At 47.6% G+C, this 20,471-nt stretch overlaps 1 protein-coding gene and 1 long non-coding RNA gene across 4 annotated transcripts; one reads left to right on the plus strand and one right to left on the minus strand.

The window, feature by feature from the left end:
* Nucleotides 1-494: 494 nt before the first annotated feature.
* Nucleotides 495-6,080, minus strand: Nr1h2 (nuclear receptor subfamily 1 group H member 2). 3 transcript variants are annotated; one of them, XM_034514684.2, is made up of 10 exons: nucleotides 5,925-6,080; nucleotides 5,696-5,825; nucleotides 4,850-4,907; nucleotides 4,660-4,773; nucleotides 4,120-4,401; nucleotides 3,767-4,026; nucleotides 3,487-3,666; nucleotides 2,724-2,823; nucleotides 1,247-1,455; nucleotides 495-1,000 (listed from the first exon to the last, which is right to left on the minus strand). In XM_034514684.2, the coding sequence occupies exons 3-10, from the start codon at nucleotides 4,887-4,889 to the stop codon at nucleotides 854-856; spliced, it is 1,332 nt and encodes a 443-aa protein (XP_034370575.1). In that variant the 5' UTR covers nucleotides 4,890-4,907; nucleotides 5,696-5,825; nucleotides 5,925-6,080; the 3' UTR covers nucleotides 495-853. The 3 variants fall into 3 exon arrangements, with proteins under 3 accessions (XP_034370575.1, XP_034370574.1, XP_034370571.1); XM_034514683.2 differs by having other exon boundaries at nucleotides 4,120-4,410; XM_034514680.2 differs by having other exon boundaries at nucleotides 4,120-4,410; nucleotides 4,850-4,910.
* On the plus strand, nucleotides 5,939-9,005 carry LOC143442153 (uncharacterized). Its single transcript, XR_013110165.1, has 3 exons — nucleotides 5,939-6,077; nucleotides 8,141-8,229; nucleotides 8,672-9,005. It is a non-coding gene; the product is annotated as an uncharacterized LOC143442153 (long non-coding RNA).
* The last annotated feature ends 11,466 nt before the right edge of the window (nucleotides 9,006-20,471 follow it).

A 20,471-nucleotide genomic window follows, 5' to 3' on the forward strand; every position in this document is an offset into this window, starting at 1 on the left:
ACGCTAACGGCACGAGGACACGCCCCCAGCATCCTGGCTCAGCGAGCGGGCTCGGCCTGCGGTCTCCGAGCGCCCCCTGCAGGAGCGTAGTTGGACTGCCACAGTGGGTACTATCTTGGCTGCCTTTGCTAGAAGAGGCTTCCTTTCCTCAGTTTGCCTCAGTTGCTACACGCCCAGGTTCGTGTATAACTTCTGTTGCCCCACAAATCACTTCTTGACTTGTTTATGATACTCATGGCCAGATGCGCAGTCCCCAACTTTGGAAACCTGGCCCTAGCTAAGAAGTGTCCTTTTGAGACCTTCCCTTTTCCCACTGGCCTCACCCACCTTGCCCTCTGGCCTCCAGTGTCTCAGACTATGCTGTAAAAGGTAACTGTCTTCAGCGGCACACCCCCTACCCTCGTGGTGGGAACCTAGACCAAGAGCAGAGTCACCTGGGCACAGAGATGGCCCACTCCCTCCACGTTGGGTTCAGGAATGGCTTGTACTCCAAGTTTTTGTTTTTTGTTTTTTTTTATTAAATAAAAGGGGCAGAAGAGGGGGCCTGTGGTCTCCCAACTGTGGGGAGCCACCTGCCCTAACCTCTCTCCACTCAAGGTGCATGGTGTGGTAGGCTGAGGTGTAAGCTTGGATGGGAGGGCAGCTGGGAAAGACCAGAGGCTAGGGACCTGTGACCCTCACCGCTCCTGGAAGACTCGGTGGGTGGGGTGGGGCCTTCTAGTGCCAACTGTCGCTCAGCTTGAGGCTGAGCCCGTGAGACTGGGCCGTGGCAGTGTCCTCCCACCCCAGGAGGAAAGGCAAAGCGTCCGTCTGCAAGAAGACACCACCAAAGCTGGGGTGCTTGTGGCGGCCCCTACTCGTGCACATCCCAGATCTCGGACAGCAAGGGCGGCAGCTTCTTGTCCTGGAGCCGCAATGCAAAGACCTGCTCAGAGTGCACGGAGCTGAGGGTGCGCAGGCTCACCAGCTTCATGAGCATCCGTGGGAAGCGAAGCTGGTCCTGCCAGGGAGGGAAGGCAAGTCCATCCTGTTAGCGGCCCTGCCCTGCAAAGCCAGCTTTGTCTGAAAAGCCAGTACTGTGAGTGGTCAGGCCAACCTCGAACCCATGCCAGGGTTTGGGACATCTGAGCTGACCTCACTAACAGGATCTGAGAAGAAAGGCAGGCCCAAGGCTCAGTGTGCCCCAACACGTGCCACCTGACTCCAATACCGAGCCTGCCCAGCTAGGAACAGGCAGCCCCTGTACCTGTGGCCGCTTGATCCTCGTATAGGAGAGGAGAGCCTCCACATAGGGCTGCTGCAGTGCCTCCACACGGCTGGGCTCCTGCACATTAGGCCGGTCGGCTGAGAAGATGTTGATGGCGATAAGCAAGGCATACTCCGCGTCGTCCAGGCCCAGGCGACGCATAGCCCGCGAGAACTCGAAGATGGGATTGATGAACTCCACCTGCAAGCCTGCAAGGATGCTCGTGAGCCTCCAGCTCAGCCTCCACACCTGCCCTGATCCCAGGGCACTCAAACGGGAAGGGAAGGAACAACAGCCAATGACAGTTCCTCCGGCTTCCTCCCCATCTTCACCCGGGGAGTGCCTATTACAGAGGAGCCATGCCACCAAGACAGCACCCATACCCTTCCTTCACACACATCCTGAAGGCCTCATCCTCTCAGATCCCAGCATCTGTCCACATGAAGGTGGAGGAAAGGGGGCCAGGTTAGGCCACACTGTGAACCCTTAGGTAGCTCCCACTGCTCAGACTCAGATATGCTATGATTCACTCATGGGCCATTAAGTGTACCTACTGTGTGCCAGGCCTTGGAGGAGAGTGATTTACAACCACCCCACCCCTTCTCTGTAAAGGATAACAAATTCTAGGCTACCCTCACCTACACAGTGAAGCCCCAAGAACAAAACAAAACCATCTAGGTAGGTTCCAGGCAAACTAGGAACTGTCACCCAGTTCTCAGCAAGGGATAGTGAGTGCTAGCCCCTGATGCTGGACTGTGCTGGTGGGCACAAACTCAGAGCAATGCAGCCAGTGCCTGGGAGGGAAGATGGACTGAGGCAGAGGAGAATGGAGGCCAGATTCTGTCCTAGCAGAGGAACATGGGAGCTGACAGGCTGGCACAGCACCCTGGACTGCTGTGGCGACAGATGTGTGTGAGGGTCCTTGTGATGACCCAAGCAGGAGTGCCTGCTCCTAGGGCCAGGCAGTGGAGGAGCTTGGGTGGGAATCCTAAGACCCTTTCCAGTCCCACCTTCCAAGGCCTGACACTGGGGCTCCGCTGCCCAGGCTGGGTCACAAGGCAAATTCTTCTTTCCCCAACACCTGCCGTGCTAAGAAGTCACATTGGAAGGATCCTAGGACTCTCTGTGCAGTAAAAGAGTTGGGAGTGGATGCCTAAAAATACTGCGAGGCGTCCGAGGTGTCCTGGGAAGCCCAAAGATGAATGGGAAAAGCCTCTGCTCATACTGGCTGGCAATGAGCAGGGGGCCTGTCCCATTATCAGGCAGATGGCCAGGTGAGCTCCCCAGGACAGACACCCGTCCACAGGATACTCTTAGGAGTGGGTGCTTCTTCCTGATCTCCTGCCAGAGTGGCAGGTGACCGCCAAGCCTCCCCCATGCATCTGGCCCTGCTAAACATGATCTTTTCTTGCCAGTGCCTAACCTGGCGGTCCAATAGGGCAGAAACCCCAGGACCGAGCCAGTGTCTTCCACAGACCTGCACGGTGGAAGTCGTCCTTGCTGTAGGTGAAGTCCTTCAGGAACGTGATGCACTCTGTCTCGTGGTTGTAGCGTCTGGCTGTCTCCAGCAACATGATCTGGAGGTGAGAAGGTACAGGGTACTTCAGCTGCCCCGGAGTCAAATGTGCCAAGACCAACTGGCTGCCACCCCTCTGCCAGGCCAGACATTCTTAGCTTTCCTTCCTCCAACTTTACCACCTACTGGCCCATCCAGGACACTAATCTCACATTATTGTGAGGTACAGGTTAGAGTTTTGATTCTTTTTTTTATTTTTGGTTTTTTGAGACAGGGTTTCTCTGTGTAGCCCTGGCTGTCCTGGAACTTACTCTGTAGACCAGGGTGGCCTGGAACTCAGAAATCTGCCTCTGCCTCTGCCTCCCAAGTGCTGGGATTAAAAGCGTGCGTTTTGATTCTTAGCACTTAAGACTTTGTACACAGTTGACTCTCAATACTTCCTCACTATCCCTGATTTGGCTCAAATATCCATTCCTCTGAAGTCTTTGGGACACATTTCCTCTTTAACTGTCCATCTGATATCTTCCATTATCTTCTATCTCGGGTCATTTCCCTCTTCTCCCGGGCTGGCTCACCGGAGGCTTCCGGTATCTTTCTTGTTAGGGCTGGGATGCTCCAGATATCTTGTTAGGGATGGGACACTCCTGCTGACCACACCCCCAAGGGTTAGGACATGCTTGCACTACAGTGAGCTCTGGTCTCTATCCTGGAGCCTAGTAATTACCTCGATGGTAGATGCCTTCAGGAGGGCGATCTGGTCCTCCCGGCCCAGCTGCAAGAACCCTGGCACCTGCTTGGCAAAATCCACAATCTCCTGGACTGAAATGATGGCCAGCTCAGTGAAGTGGGCAAAGCGCTGCTGACGAGCGTCTCGGGACTGAGGGTCTGCACCCAAGGGCCAGGGCTAGGACACAAAAGACCAGGGTCACATGGGGACTTGCATGCCCTGCGAAAGCCTCCCTAGCCTGGGTGGGCTCTGCCCACTGGGCCGGGCAGGGCAATACCGTGACTTTGGGCTGGTCGGAGAAAGATCGTTTGTTGCACTGCAGCTGCGCGGCGACTAACTGCTGGATCATCAGCTCCTGAGCGGCTGTCAGCTGGATGCCCTCTCCTTCCCCGGAGCCCTGGCCAGTCCCTTCCGAAGTGCCAGGAGAGGCTGCAGGTCGGGCTGAGCTACCGGATGCAGGCTCAGGCGGGGGTGGTGGCTGCTGCTGTTGCTGCTTCTGAATCTTTTTCTTCCGGATCTGCTCTTCAGAAAGCACACCTGCAGGAAAGACAGACGCAGTGGCAGGTCCCACCCTCACTTACTCCTCCCCTTGATGACCCCCGCCCCCTCTAGCCGCACCCCTGCACTCACACTGCTCCCGCATGCCAGCCTCCTTGCACTTGCGCAGCCGGCAGAGCTGGCACTTGCGCCGCATGAAAGCATCCATCTGGCAGGTTCCGCTACCCCGACAGGCATAGCGCCCGGCCCCACCGTGGACCACGCTGCGCCGGAAGAAGCCTTTGCAGCCTTCACAACTGAGCACATTGTAGTGGAAGCCCGAGGCCTTGTCCCCGCACACGCGGCACAGCTCGTGGCCCAGCATCTTCGGGGCCGGGCCCTTCTTCCGCTTGCGCTCGGGCTCATCCTCTGGCTCTAAGATGACTTGGGGTGAGCAGATGCCATGAGAGATAGCGACAAAGAGAAACAGCAGCCTGGGAACAGGCCATGGGAAGTCCCGAAGCGAGGGTGAGAGGACAGGGCTGCAACGCCAAGGGAAAGATCTGCAGGTCGGCGGGCTCCCAAGAATGAATCGGAGAAGGAAGGAAAAAGCAGACCAAAAGACAGGGGCCACCGTCTCCCCACCCTTCCTTCACAATGCCCCACACCCCTGTTCCCGTCTCCCTGTCTCACCCACGATGTAGGCAGAGCTGGACCCTTCAGAGCCTGGAGGGGGATCAGTCTCCTGCCCCTCCTCCTTAATAGTGGGTGAAGTGGAGGAGGTGCTGGGCTGAGGAGAACCATTCCCTAGGAAAAGGAAGACGAGACAGTGAGCTTCTCCATCACTGTGAGAGGGGCCGGGTAGGGAAAGCCCGTCACTCACCAGGCACGGGAATGTCCAGAGAACTTGTGGGGGAAGACATAGTGGGTCACGAAGCAGCCTGCTGAACATAGGGGACCCAGCCAATTACAGGGCATAATAGGGGTGTCTCTCCTTCCAGCGCTCAAGGACTCTTGAGCCATGATCTCATGCAGTCCAGGCTAACCAAACTATGTGGCTGAACATCTTGAACCACCTCCAGAACCCTGGAGCACACTAACCTAGGCTGTCCTGGGATACTGTGCACTCCTGCCCCGGCCTCTCAAGTGCTGACATTACAGGACTCCCCGCCCTAGTCCCTGAAAAACTTCACCCATTTTATCGAAGCCCAACCACTTCAGCTCCAAGCCGGCCCACTACTCCCTCCACTTCTCTACGGATCATGACCTCCCAGGACAGTTCCCCCAGCTCTAACACTAAAAGAGCCCAACAACTCTAATTCCTCTTCTTTTGTGAGCACCAACTGCGCTCTTACCATAGGTGAGCCTAACTTTGTTCCGCCTCTCCCATCAGGGCGCAACCATTACCCTTCAACCATAGGCTTCTTCAAGGCTTTAGCCCACCCCAATACAGACCCCAAGACCCTAACAGTCCCATTAGGTCCCTGGCCCCTCCCCTTCCCACCCTGGGGCAGATACTCAAATCCCGCCCCGCCCCTCCCATTCTCCAAAAGCCAATCATAGGTCTTCACTGTGCCACGCCCTCCATTCCTCTGCATCCCCCGCCCCAAGAATCAAGAGCCTTCAATTACAGACTTTATCTACAGCTTGCTTCCCACCCATCTGTGTCCCGCCTCCGCCCACCAATCATAGGCTTTCCCTACGCCACGCCCCGTGGAGGCACGCCCACCTCGTTCCAGGCCCCGCCCCTCTCCGTGCACCAGGGGGAGGCGGGGCTCATGACTGCACCGGCGATCCTGAGGGGGGCGCAGGGGGGGTCGCCTACTCCGTTGCCCTGGAAACGGTGTGGGAGGCGGGAGCTGCGACGAAGTAAGGGAAGGAGGCGTGCGCTGAGCGGGACCCGCGGCGATCCGCGTACCCGGCTCAGCCCCACCCGCCTGGCAGCCCGGAGCACTTGCCTCTGTGTCCGCACTGGTGATTGCTCCTCCACAGCACTTCAGAAGTAACTTCAGGAGCCTGGGAGTAGCTCGGAGCAACAGCGCTTGCTGAGCGAAAAGCAAAAGTAACTTCGCCACTTCTTCCGGCAACCCCGCTGCGCGTCATTTCCGGAAGTAGGCGGGCCTGGAAAGGGGACAGACTTCCGGTCTGCTAGGCGCCACCGAATGAGAGGCCTTGTCCGGAAGTGGCACACCGGAAGTTTATTTCTTCTGGTAGTTCCCCTCTGGGACTCAGAAAAAAGTTCCGGAAAGTTCTTTTGTTTCTCTTCACACATGACTAACGGAGCAAGTTTTAACCTTTTTGTGTAGTTTAAAGTTATCTACTTTTGTAGCAGTCCTGCGTGTTGCTTTTTTAAATCTTTGTTTTGATTTTGAGACAAAGTCTCATATTCCAAGGGTGGCCTTAAACTTCTGAACCTGCGCCGGGCGGTGGTGGCGCACGCCTTTAATCCCAGCACTTGGGAGGCAGAGGCAGGCGGATTTCAGAGTTCAAGGCCAGCCTGGTCTACAGAGTGAGTTCCAGGACAGCCAGGGCTACACAGAGAAACCCTGTCTCTAAAAACCAAAAAAAAAAAAAAAAAAAGAAAAGAAAAAGAAACCTTCTGAACCTGCTATCTCTACCTCCCCACTTCAGTGGAAAACAGATCCACTTCCAGCCCTGTATATTGGTTCTAAATAAGTTAAATTTGGGGATGGCAAGATGGTAACAGGTTTTAAGCCTAAAATGCTTCATACCTTAAATTTCTCTATAGGATCTAGCCGTTTTGATTACTGGACCCTGTTTTCTTTGCCTACCCTTTACTCTCCTGGCTTGCCTCTCTCCCCTTCTCCTTTTCTTTCTTCTCCTCACACGTCCTGACCCCGGATCATATTCACTCTGGACTCTCTTGATGTCCCTGCCTCTGGAACTTTACATACAAAAATTTATTTATTTTTTTCATTCACCTTCATGATAGGAAGAAGTAAATATAAAAAGGCAAATTGGGTGCAGGCACATGCCTGCAATAAGCAGACAGACAAAAGCAAGAGGATGGCTTTCAGTTGGAGGCCAAACTGAGCTAGGTAGTGAGACCTGTTCATTAGCGAAACGTGAATGAACAAGTAGCCTAGAGCCCTCTCCCATAGTGATACCAGCTTTTCCACAAAGGATTGAATTACTTGTGTGGATCTCAGATGGAAAAGATTCAGAGATTTGTTGCTCTGCGCTCCCCGCTCCCCACGTGGGGACAGTTGAATATTTATTAAGCACAAATGCTTGTGCTTACTTAACTGTTGTTGCGGCTGTTCCTGTTTTGTTTGTTTTTTTGAGACAGAGTTTCTTTGTGTAGCCTTGGCTGCTTCTGTAGACCGGGCTGGCCTCTGCTGTAAGACCTGGTTCAATCCCCAGCACCCACACAGCAGTTCACATCTGTAACTACCATACCAGGGATCCAAAGCCCTCTTCTCACCTCTGCTAGAACCAGGCACATATGCAAATGCACACATACACATGCAGACAAATATACCCATACACATGAAAAAAATAACATTTTAAAGCAGCACCAAAGGCATCATGATCCTCCTGTCTTAGCCTTGTTGGTGTTGGGATTAGAGGTGTGCCCCACAATGCCCAGATCTTTTTAAGGTGGTGAAAGGACCCCCCGAAGGGAGATCCTCACTCAAGTCCGGACCCGCGCTCACCCAAAGACACCCGAGAGACCTTCTTGATGCAACATCAGAGGCAGTTTAATGGCGAGGGCCCTCAGGTCAAAACGTATCTCACGCAGGAGATAGAGGATTCAACCCAGAGCCCAGGAAACTTGGGATATTTATGGGTAGAGGTTGGGGAGAGCGGGAAAATTTGGCGCAGTTACATATGATTGGATATTTCAAACATCAGCAATTTTCGTAAACAATCATTTGAGCTGGCAGGATGACTAGTTATCTTTGACCATGAGATCTCAGACCTCCCAAAAAGGGAGGAAGGGAGAAGAAAACACCAGATGGCCCATTACTCACTTGGGCTTGTTTGGACTTATCTGGGCACATCTTTGCATGCCTTTTCATTTTTGGTCACCCTGCCCCTGGAGGGACCTAATATTTTTATTATGACTATGTTTAACAAGTTGTTGGTGGTCTTTGCTGACCATGAATTTTTGTTATTTGTTTCAAGCTGTTTTCAAATTTTATTCTCACAGTGGCATCTTGCTATTTTGCATAAACCGGTCCTGAGATCTAGGAGACAATCAATCCTTCTGCCTCACTGTCCTGAGTAGTTGGCCAACAGGTACGTACAGCATCCTGATTTCCCCACGTCTGCCAACACACGTTATTGTCATTTACACCTTAACCTCGAGCTGGAGGAGAAGTCAGATTTCACTGTGGTTTAAATTTGCTTTTCCCAGTAAAATGTGTGTCAAAGGACAAACTACGAGAATCCAAATAGTTTTAAGTGGGGGTGTGGTGGCACAGTCCTACAGTCCCAGCACACCGGGGATAGAAGCAGAAAGGTCAGCTACAATGTGAGTTCTAGGCCAGCCTGGGCTACTAGAGACCCCATGTGAAGAAAACAATAATAAAAACAGATTTGTGTGTATATGTGTGTGTGTGTGTCTGTGTGTGTGTGTCTGTGTGTGTGTGTGTGTGTTTATACATCCCAAGTGCTAGAAGGACTGGTGTGCAATTGGTCTTATTTTTGTTCCTAGAACTGACTAAACTTTATTCTCTAGATGAACAAGTATCCCAAGGAAGCAAGAGAGGAAGATGCTTTGTACAGAGGAAGAGCAAAAGAAGCAGAGAGAAAATCATGAAAAAGCAGCTTGATTATTCCAACGTGGGCTTCTCATGTTGGCTGACAGGTTGCTTAGGAGGCTGAAGTATTTGCACCACACTGACAACTTAAGCTCTATCTCTGAGACCCAGAGGGTAGAAAGAGCGAGCACCGTGTGTTGTCCTCTGACCCCTACACCACACATGCTGTGACTCGTGGGTGCCACGTGTATACACACATGTATAAATAATAAATAAGGATGGAAAAAGAATAAACAGCAAAACAAACAAAAACCAAGAGGCATCAAGGGGGCATCAGATAAGTTGGAGCTGAAACTACGAGCATTTTGGGGATCATCTGAAGTAGGCGCTGACATCAGAATTCCAGCCCTGGGATAGAGCAGCTCATAAAAATTTGTTTTAAAAACCACAGCAGATGTAACATTTGAAATTATGTGTACACACTCATGAGACTGGAAGTCCACTGAGTGACACCATCTGTCCCTAAGTATGTCATAATAAAATGTTCCTCCCCCACATACCATGCCCCGTAGGCTGGGGTGGGGCCAGCATTGTTTATTTGGCAGGCAGGAGGCAACACCAAAAAGTAAAATCCACTAAAAAGATCTGAGGGGGATGACCTTGAGCCTCTACATGCACGAGCACCTGTGCATGCATGAGCGCGCGCGCGTGTGGTGTGTGTGTATGTGTCTGTGTGCGCGTGTGTGTGTGTGTGTGTGTGGTGTGTGTGTGTGTGTGTGTGTGTATGTGTCTGTGTGAGTGTGTGTGTGTGTGTGTGTGTATGTGTGTGGTGTGTGTGTCTGTGTGACACGCACGCACGTTTGTGCTACAGGGCAGAAGGAGCAGCTTGGACAAAGGAGGTCAGGGAAGAATAAATCCAGAACCATCAAACACCAGTAAGGCTAGGGTGGGTGGAGACTGAGTAAAGAAAGTACGTAAAAGATCTGAGAAGGAAATAGGCCAGACTTGGACATTCTAGCTACTTATGAGGCTGAGGCAGGAGGATCACCAGTTCAAGGCCCAGGTTTACAGAACAAGTTCAAACCAGCCTAGGCAACTTAATGGCACCTGTCTCAAAATAAAAAGTAAAAACGCAACTTAGGATATGGCTCAGGGGTAGAGTCCCTGCCTAAGAATACCCCAGTGACAGGCTTTGGGCATGTCTCATTGGTAGAACGGGGTGGGGGGGTGGGGGGGGGTGTTGCATGACCTTGTCTCTGGGTTGGTGATATGGCCCCACTTGACCGGCTGTATGAGGAAGAGCATTGTCTCCCAGGTAGCTTGGACGACACTGTCAGAGAGGAAGAAACTACCAGCGATGGGTTTGACTAGAGCCACAAGTAAGGAAGCTGCAGAGGTTGGTGTACCTCCTCCGCAGCCGAAGCCCAAGATACCGCAGAGGCAACCGCGGGGGATCTTGTTTGGAAACAGCTCCACGCTGCCACCGTGTGGCCGTGTAATGATTTGCAGACAACACTTTACAAATTCTTGGCTAAGACGTGATATGAGAATCCCATAAAGAGAGTGACAAGAAGAGGTGAGTGGTCAGGGTTATTTAATGAAAAAATGAGGACATGACTGCTCCCAGGTATGGTTTAGGAGAAGAGAAATCAGGCCAGAGGTCTCTGGAAAAGTCCAAACTGAAGCAGGCCAGCAGACTGAACTTGGCCATGAGAGAGGGGAGCAAGAAAGGAAAGGGGCCGGGGGAGGGGAGAACCAAGAGACCAAGAGACAGCGTAGCCAAAATGGCTGAGGTTATATAGGAATCAGAAAAGCTGAGGGAAGAGAAGGGAAGCTCAGAGGCTGGAAAGGTTCAGGGTAGGGGGCCAGGACTCTGTAACAGGTATTGATAGTACTGAGATAGACTAGCAGCCAACACCCACCTTGATATGTTAAGTAGGCACCTCAGCTAGCCATTTGGGTTTCTTTGAGGCCTAATAGTTGTAACTGAGACTCTGCCTGCTGTTTTTTGTTTGTTTGTTTATGTTTAATTATTTATTATTTATTTAATGTATGTGAGTACACTGAAGCTGTCTTCAGACACACCAGAAGAGGGCATCGGATCCCATTACAGATGGTTGTGAGACACATGGTCCCCACAACATGGGAACTGAGCTCAGGACCTCTGGAAGAGCTGTTGGTGCTCTTAACTGCTGAGCCATCTCTCCAGCCTCCTAACAGAATATTTTTTTTTTTTAAGATTTAGTTATTTTTATATTATTATTATTATTATTATTATTATTATTATTATTTGGTTTTTCTATTTATTTTTTTTAATTTTTTATTTTTTTATTAGATATTTTATTTACACTTCAGATGCCATTCCCTTTCCCCATTCCACCCCCTTAGAAAACCCCTATCCCATGCCCCCTTTTCCTTTTTGCATTTATACATTTTTTAAAATAATGTTAATCATAAGTGTTATAAGTTTGGAATTGTACAATCAGAGGTGTAACCCACTGACCAACCTAGATATAACAACTATCTTTGACTGGTGGAGATACATGAATATCTGCCTCCCTGTCTCCCCCCTCTTTCTCTCTTTCATCACCTAGCTTCTCCTCTCCTTCTTCTCCTCTTCTTACTCCTTTTCTTCCTCTCAGTACTCCTCCTACCTTAGCTTCTCCTACACATCACCCTTCCTGTTAAAATGAAACTTTTCTCTCAAAATACAATTAGAGCATAATTATGCCAATTTGTACCAGTGAGGTACAAGATAGTCCTAATACCCCGTCCATCCTTTTGTTGACTAACCAGCACCTCTGTCATCTATCCTAACTAAAACATTTAGTTCTGAACCTGGCTTTAGGATGAATGTCAGCTGATGACCATCCACTCAAATCTTTTCTCTTACAGTAAATAGCTATAAATTTTCAACCCCGTCAGAAATCCAGAATGACTGAGTTAACTATAATTGTGGGAAGCACAAAGCATAGCTTCTAAAACTTAGCCAATTTATAGAGACCTCTGAACACCTGAAGAGCCCCTATACTACTGAACGTTGGAGCATCAAATCTTCAGCCTTCTGGCCCAGAATCATCTGACAGACCTTGGTGATGCAGGATTATTAAGGACTGATTACTCTGTCTAGGCAGATATAATCAGTCGACTATTCTGCATGTGTGTCCTTTTCTAGACAGTAATTTGTCTGTAGATGGAGAGAGGCAATTCTTGCCTAGTGGCTGTTACCATACAACTGGAGTAACTCCAAGGATGCTCAATTTCTTCTTAGAATCCACGACAGGAAGCTGTCAGGAGCAGACAGGTCTCTAATCAATATGAACATTAATATATAAATATTTGTAGCGTCAGTTCTATGGACTTTTGATGTTTTGAAAACCAACTATCCATGTAAGGTAACCTGGACTTTTGTCTGTTCGCTCCTCTCAGCTATTTCTAAATAAAATATGGAAAACACCCTAACAATAAACTCAAAGCCATGAATTTGCTATAGTCCCTTAACTCATAGGTTAACCGTCCCAAATCAGTTAAAAAAGTTAAAAAAGGGCTGGGTCTAGGCATTGTATTCCTAAATGTGTTATACAGGCACAATGCCCATGAGCGTATCAATATTCATCTCATTTTTATATTAATAAGAGGCTCGTACCAATGAAAACCTTAAATTTGAGATCAAAGTAAATTTTGTACCATTTAAGAAATTATAACTTCATCTTGATAATAATTATACAGATTTCTACCAATAGGTTATGGCTATGCAATAAGTCCTAGCTAATCCCCCCTGTTCCAACAAAACCACTACTTGTCCCTAGAAAGACAGACCATTATTAACCACATTAGTCCCCAAGCTCAGGGAATAGGGGCGCTGACTCTTTTTTAACTTCTTCAAGCTGATTAAGGGCGTTGAGATTTTAGAAGAGGGGTGGGGGGAAGAGTAAGTTGATAAGCCTCTGATGCTGTGTCTTCACTGAATCCAGATATGTCTGACAAGGCCATCCTCCCCTACATATACCTCTGGAGTCTTGGGTCCCTCCCTATGTGTTCCCAGGCTGGTGGTTTAGACCCTGGGGGGCTCTGGTTGTTTGGTATTGTCGCTTTCCACCTGGGGTCAATAACCCTTTCTGCTCCTTCAGTCCTCTCACTAAGTTCTCCATTGGGAAACCCCTGATCATATCAGTGGTTAATTGTGAACATTGTCCTCTGAGTGTTTTAGTCTTTGGCTGACCTCTAAGGAGACAGCTATATCATGTTCCTCACATTATGCACTTCCAGCCATCCACAACAGTGTTTAGATTAGGTGGCTGTACATGGGGTGAATACCCAGGTGGAATGGTCTCCTGATGGCCCCTCCTTCAGTTTCTGTTCCATGTTTTGTTTCCCTATTTGCTCCCTTGAACATTTTTGTTTCTCGTTCTAAGTAGAACTGAGGCATCCCCTCTTGGTCTTCCTTCTTCATGATCTTCATGTGGTCTGTGGGTTGAGTCTTGCTAACATCCGTGGAGATATGTTTGTGTAACTATCTTCTTTTGGGGTTTTTGGAAGATTACTTTCTTGCTTTTTCTAGGTTGTAGTTTCCCTCCTTGTGTTGGAGTTTTCCACCAATTATTCTTTGAAGTGCTGGATTTGTGTTGAGATACTGTGTAAATATGGATTTGTCATGGAATATTTTGGTTTCTCCATCAATAATGATTGACAGTTTTGCTGGGTATAGTAGTCTGGGCTGGCATTTGTGTTCTCTTAGGGTCTATATGATATTGGTCCAGGATCTTCTGGCTTTTATGGTCTCTGGTGAGAAGTCTGGTGTAATTCTTATAGGTCTGCCTTTATATGTTACTTTGCCTTTTTCCCTTACTGCTTTTAGTATTTTTTTCTTTGTTTTGTACATTTGATGTTTTGACTATTATATGGCGGGAAGTATTTCTTTTCTGGTCTAAACTATTTGGAGTTCTGTAAGCTTCTTGTATATTTATGGACATCTCTTTCTTTTTTTTCTTTCTTTTTTTTTTTTTTTTGGTTTTTCGAGACAGGGTTTCTCTGTGTAGCCCTGGCTGTCCTGGAACTCACTCTGTAGACCAGGCTGGCCTCGAACTCAGAAATCCGCCTGCCTCTGCCTCCCAAGTGCTGGGATTAAAGGCGTGCGCCACCACTGCCCGGCAGACATCTCTTTCTTTAGGTTAGGGAAGTTTTCCTCTATAATTTTGTTGAGGATATTTACTGGTCCTTTTAGTTGGGAGTCTTCCCCCTCATCGATACCTATTATCCTTAGGTTTGGCCTTCTCATTGTGTCTTGGATTTCTTGTATATTTTGGGTTAGTAGCTTTTTGTATTTTGCATTTTCTTTGACAGTTGTGTCAATGTTTTCCATGGTATCTTCTGCACATGAGATTCTCTCTTTTATCTCTTGTATTCTGTTGGTGATATTTGTGTCTATGACTCCTGATCTTTTTTTTAGGTTTTCTATCTCCAGGGTATTGTCCCTTTGTGATTTCTTTATTGTTGTTTCTACTTCCATTTTTAGATCCTGCATGGTTCTGTTTAATTCCTTTTCCCGTTTGGTTGCATTTTCTTGCAATTCCTTAAGGGATTTTTGTGTATTATTTGGTTTTTCAAGACAGGGTTTCTCTATGTAGCCCTGGCTGTCCTGGAACTCACTCTGTAGACCAGGCTGGCCTCAAACTCAGAAATCCACCTGCCTCTGCCTCCCAAGTGCTGGGATTAAAGGCGTGCACCACTACTGCCCAGCATGATTTATTTATTTTATGTATGTGGGTACACTGTTTCACCACCATCTCACTGTGAATCCTCCTGTTCTCCCCACGTGGTTTCTCCACACCTTGTACTCTTGTTCTCCAAGCCCTTCCTCTCTGGTCTCTTTCTGGAATTACCCCACCCCCACCCTAACTCCACCAAGAATCGAAAGTCCCACCTTACTCTTTTCTGCCCAGCTAACTGGCTGATTAGTGCTTTTATTAACCAATCAGGGATGATGGAAAACAATTTTTACATAACATAGAGACCAGAGATGCTTGCAGATTTCTGGGCACGAAAATCAGCATCTGAAGACACATGACTGCACCAGTTTCCCAGATTGTGCTCGAGCACACACTGGCAGGAGGTTAGCCTTGTTGGTTTTAGGATTAACACCTCTCTCCTACCCCTCTCCCTAGCTCTCTTCCAACTCTATTTTTTGTGGCTCTAAAGAATGAGCCTAGACTCTTGTGCACCTTAGGCGAGCCCACTACTGTTGAAGTTACCCAAGCTCCTCACTGGTGGATTTCAGACAGGTGCTCTAGGGTTCAGCCATGCCCCCCCAAACTCTCTTATTATTTAGTGACTATTTTAAATAAGTTTTTGTCTAATTTTATGCATATATATATATATATATATATATATATATATATATATATGTTTGCATGTAGGTATGCACATTATGTGGCTGCTGCCCTTGGAGGCCAGAAAAGGGAATTGGATCTCTTGGATTTAGAGTTAATATTAGGTTGTGAGCAGCCATGTGGATGCTGAGAAGTGACCCCAGTTCACTGTGTCAGGTGCAAAGGGAACTCCACTTTCCCAAGTTCTGGTGGCTAGACAAACGCCAATATTCCTTGTAAACTTGTAAAGCCAGTTCCCCTCTATCAAGAAAGCCACTTCTCTTATCACTGGCTATCTGTGGGGCTTACTAGTATAACAGAGTGCACACTGGCCTCCAGGCTCCCTCCGTATCACAAACATTGGTAACTGAGTGCACACTCGCATCCTGACTCTGCTACTTACTTTTCCTCACAACCCTGCTGTTTCTGCTGTGCTTTCTCCATCCTCACTTGTGATCTTCTCTTTGCCCACACTTTTTGTCTTCATTCCCGATACCTCAATCCTGCTCCTGCTTCTCTCCTGCCCAGGCCCACATTTAGTTCACTATTTCTCTCTCTGCTCTAGACTCTTCCAGGCATCTCTTGGCTCTTCTCTCTCTCATATCCACTGTTAGGGTCCAGGAGTCGCTTCAAAAAGCACACGAACGCTGATCTGTCAGACAGGGATAGTTTATTGAGCATTTGCCCCAGGACTGATTGATCAGAGCCACAGTCCAGACTCAGGAGCTGGCTGCCACACCAAGCCAGGAGCCTACATTCCTTTTAAGCCTTGAAATCCACAAATTTCTGTACCAAGTTATTTCACCAGTCAGGATTTAGGGATGATAGGAGACTTCCTTAGGAACATGTCTTTGTTGTACATTATCCTGTTCTCATTGGTTAAGGTGTTCAACTGCGGTGGGGACCTGCCTTGCCTAGCATTCATGACCCAACTTGCCAACCAGGATGTCAATTACCCACATACATATCTCTTTCTGCCAAGTAGGACGTCAGTTCCCAGCTAAACTCTACTCCATCCCTACTCAAAATGGAAGTCTTGTTCCAAATAGCTTCTTATATCGGTGAAGGTGTCTCCCTTATGCCAGGGTCCAACCCAGGGACAGCTTATAAAAACAAAAACCATAAAAAGCTCATACACAGGTGCAGGAAGGGCTGCCTGGTGGTTGATTGAGATCCAAGCTTCTGTGGCTAACTACACCAAGCACGGCTGACTTCTATCATGATTGGTTTCCAAGAACACCAAAGCACAGAACATAACAGAATCTGCAATCGACCAGAGCATGAGAGAGTTATCTGGTAATAGCACACAAGAGAGTTTCCTTACAATACTGGTAACAGCACAAAGTGGTAGGCTAGAGAGGTAACACTTACTCAGGCCTTAACATTTTACCAAGGCCTTAACATCCATAATACCAACCCTCTGCTTAGCCATGGTCTAGAGTGGCCATGTTGTCAGTTTACAGACTCTGGAAGAGCAGGAGATACTCTTAACACTGAGTCCTGTCTCTGAGTAATTACTTCCTTATTTCATCTTTTAAATTGGATTTTGATTTTGTTGTTTTGTTTTTGAGACAGGGTCTCACTATGGACCCCTGGTCATGCTAGAACTCAATATGTATATATACCAGGCTGGCCTTGAACTCACAGAAATCCACTTGCTTCTACCTCCAAGTGCTGGGATTAAAGGCAAGAATTAATACATTTTCTGCATATAAAAACTGCTGAATTTATTTTGGATAATTGAGAAACAACCTTGTTATTTATACAGTTACAACAGGAGATCAGAAATAGAAACTATCCATTACATAGCGCCCATTCAGTCTCATACATGCTTGCCAGTTCTACTGGCACATGGAAGTGAAGAGATTGACCAGTTATTAATAGGAAATGTGCTAGAAGACTAAACATTTCATGAAAAGCACCATGTTAACAGTAAAAGTTTATAGAAAATTTCTGTCACCTGAGAACAAGTCAAGGAAATGATAAGAAAATGTCCTACTTGTTCTTTGTATAACCAAACTCCATTACACTCTGGAAGTAACCCTAGGACTACCAAAAGAAATAAAATCTGGCCGATGGCTGTGCTTCATTTTTGCAGAATTTGGAAAACTAGAGTCTGTACACCATACTGTAGACACATACTATACATACTATAATATATATACATACATACTATAGATAGTCATATATGGATACATACTGCAGATACATATTCCATTTCAATGGAAAAGGCTTTTAGTTCTGAAAAGGCTGATTCTGTAACTAGACATTTACTGGAAGTAATGGCTGTGATTAAATATTTTAAACCCAATCCAGGGTTTCTAACCTGTCGTTGACCCAGATAAAAGACACCCGACTTTTATCATTTACCATAAGCCTTAAAGAGCACAAGAGCTGGGCAGATGTCTACCCTCTGTGCTATTAGAATCTCATTTTCCACAGATAACCCCGAGTTATTTCTTACTATGGTTCATCTGGGCTACTCTTAACTCCAATTGACCAACCCACAGGGCCACATTTTTCAAGAACTCACCTAACCCACGGCACCTTCGCCTTCCTCTTCACTTTCTCCTGTGTCTCCCTCCACCCCCACCCCACCCCCCAGGCCTGGGAACTCCAAAACTCGCTTATGTCTCTTCTGCCCAGCTATTGGCTGTCAGCATCTTTATTCACCAGTCAGGCAAGGTCACATAGCATCACTTGGGTCTAACCAGGTCTTGGGGGCCCAGGCTTAACATAACATACAGCAAAAGACCGAACCTCAACAAATGGCTATTGTCAGGGAGGAAAGGCGTGGGAGGCGGGGAGAGAAAAGGCTTTCTCTAAGGATCTTAGTGTTACAGGTCCTTGGGGCAAAGGACTTCTCCAATGGCCTTCAATAAAATAAGCTCTCTGAGATGATCTTGGCTTGTGCATATTTTTTTATTTGGAGTGAATAAAGTGTATGCATACACTTTATTCAGGGTGAACCACTGTGTTATAGAGTTTTGGGGAGGGGGTAGGGATTTCCAGGGTGGACAAAGGTCATTGGCTGAAGGTAGGTTTAGACTTTTTGAAACTTTTGTAACAGTTCTCAAACGCGTCACCCCGCCCCCTCTAGCCCACCATCCAAAGGTAGGGGAGAAAAGATGGCAAATAGAACAGGGGGTGTGGGCCTGTTTAGAAGCAGTGCTTTGGGACGAGTCCAGTCTTCAGTGTGGGGATACCAGCAGTCCAGTTCAGTAGTGTCAGGATACTAACAGTCCAGTTCAAAAACATCACCAAACACGAAGCAGCAGCAGCTACAGCAGAAACAGCCAGGCCTCCGCCAAATTGGCACGAGTCAGCAGGAGTGACCAGACCAGCTGGAAAGTCAGGAGAAGGTCTCTACGTGCATCTCTCAACAAAGTGACAATCACCAAAGACTTGAGACCAATGAAGCCTTGCACAGCTAGCTATGCAAGCATGGCATCACTGTTGGGTCCTCGTGATTCTCTCTGCAAACATCACAAGTCTTCCCATGGGTCTGCTTCAGCACATGAGTCTGCAGCCCATGATACAACCAGAAATTTCCACTTCAGCTAAAGGCTAAGGTACTGAGACCCTTCATTAGCATGGAAAGGCATTCCAGAAACCTCAGGTGTGGGGTCCAGGATCCCCCAGAGAAGAAGAATTCCCACTGACAAAGGGAGTCTGCCATTTTGCACCGGGATCAGAGATGTCTAATAATGTCAGCAGGGTTTCCCAACAGGAAGGAACAACAACACTGGCTTATAGAAAGTGTGGGATTAAATCAGCCAATATATTATAAAGATGTGTTAATATCAGAATGGAGGCCAGAGAAAGTTTTGTGTTAGGGGCACAGGTTTGCTTATAGATCCACAGGAAATTAAAATCTGTGGCTACCATCAAAACTGGTACAGATTAAAACTGAGCAGGAGAGGTCTCCTGAAAACCTTGGACACTGATCCGAAAAGCATTTGTTTCATTGAAACTGTCTCTGTTGAGGCTGGAGAGATGGTTCAGTGGTTAAGAGTACTGACTGCTCTTCCAGAGGTCCTGAGTTTAATTCCCAGCAACAATGTGGTGGCTCACAACCATCTGTAATGGGATCTGATGTCCTCTTCTGGTGTATCTGAAGACAGCTACAATGTACCCATAGACATAAAATAAATAATTAATTTAAAAGAATCTCTGTTTATAATTTCCCACTACATCCAGCATAATTACTGGCCTAAAATAGAAAGGGGGAATTTTTGTGAGAATTTTGGAATTTTGGTTTCTTTAAAAACAGAAATATAAGAATATGCTTTCATTTTTAATCCTAGGTATCAGGATATGGGGCTGCTTCAGACTGTCTACAGCAGCTGATTATAATTTGCTTCGTGCTCTAGCAGAGGCATGGTTTTGCCAGCTGGAATTTCTGGAATTGTGTGACATTTGGAATTCTGGGAACTTTTCGAAGGGTATATAAATGCCAGGGCCCTGCTAGGGCTTGTTGGTTGTTTAGGGAAGTTGGTTGTGGTTTGTTAGTATCTGTGGTCAAAGAAGAAAACGAAAAGAAAGAAATTAGATTCAGGGATTTTCCTAATTCTTCTCTCCCCTCTATCCTTGTTTCTCTCCTGTCTTGTGATAGGGGGTAAAGCAGGGTGTGGGGGAGGATAAAGGGTAGGAAAAGGAAGAACCCCCAAAGCAGTAAAGAACAGCTGCAGCACTCGGCTCCTCTCACTTTTAATTTCAAGACTGGGATCTCAGTACATCCCCCAAGGCTAACCGCGACCTTGTCATCCTCCTGCCTCAGCCTCTCAGGTAGCTGGGATGACAGGGTGTGGCACTAAGCCTGACTCCCTCCCGTTCCTCTTCCTCCCTTGCTTCTCCTCCTCCTTCCTCTTTGTTTTTTTCTTTTCCTCTCTTTTCTCACAGAGGCCTTGAACTCGCGACTCCACTCCCTCAGCTTCCGATTTGTGGGATTAAAAGCATTTGCCTCCACGTCCAATGTTCTTTTCTTTTTTTAAAAACTTTTAATTTATTTTTGTGAGTTTCACATCATGTACCCCAATCCCATTCATCTAACAGTCCCTTCATACCTACCCTCTGCCCTTGCAACCTCCCGGGGCTCCAAAAGGAAAAAAAAAAAATCTCTTTGTGGAAACTGTAGTGTGCCACAGTGTATCATTCCGTATACTGCGCTGTCGGCCCTTGGAAACGTCCACTGCAAAGATCTTTAGTCTGTTCGAGGCCTCGGGCTTCTGCTACACTATGAACCTCACCAGGACTCCTCGCAGATATCCAGAGACTTTAACTTTGGATCTGCAGGGTGGGCCCCTCCATGGCTCCATCAGGTCACAGAGGAGATAGATGTTAGTCTGGGCCAACTCAAAGCCCTGGATCTGGGTCTGGGAGGTAGCTGAACTGCTCAGTCTGCCAGCTC

This window comes from Arvicanthis niloticus, chromosome 1, assembly GCF_011762505.2.
Source record: "Arvicanthis niloticus isolate mArvNil1 chromosome 1, mArvNil1.pat.X, whole genome shotgun sequence".
Lineage (NCBI taxonomy): Eukaryota > Metazoa > Chordata > Mammalia > Rodentia > Muridae > Arvicanthis > Arvicanthis niloticus.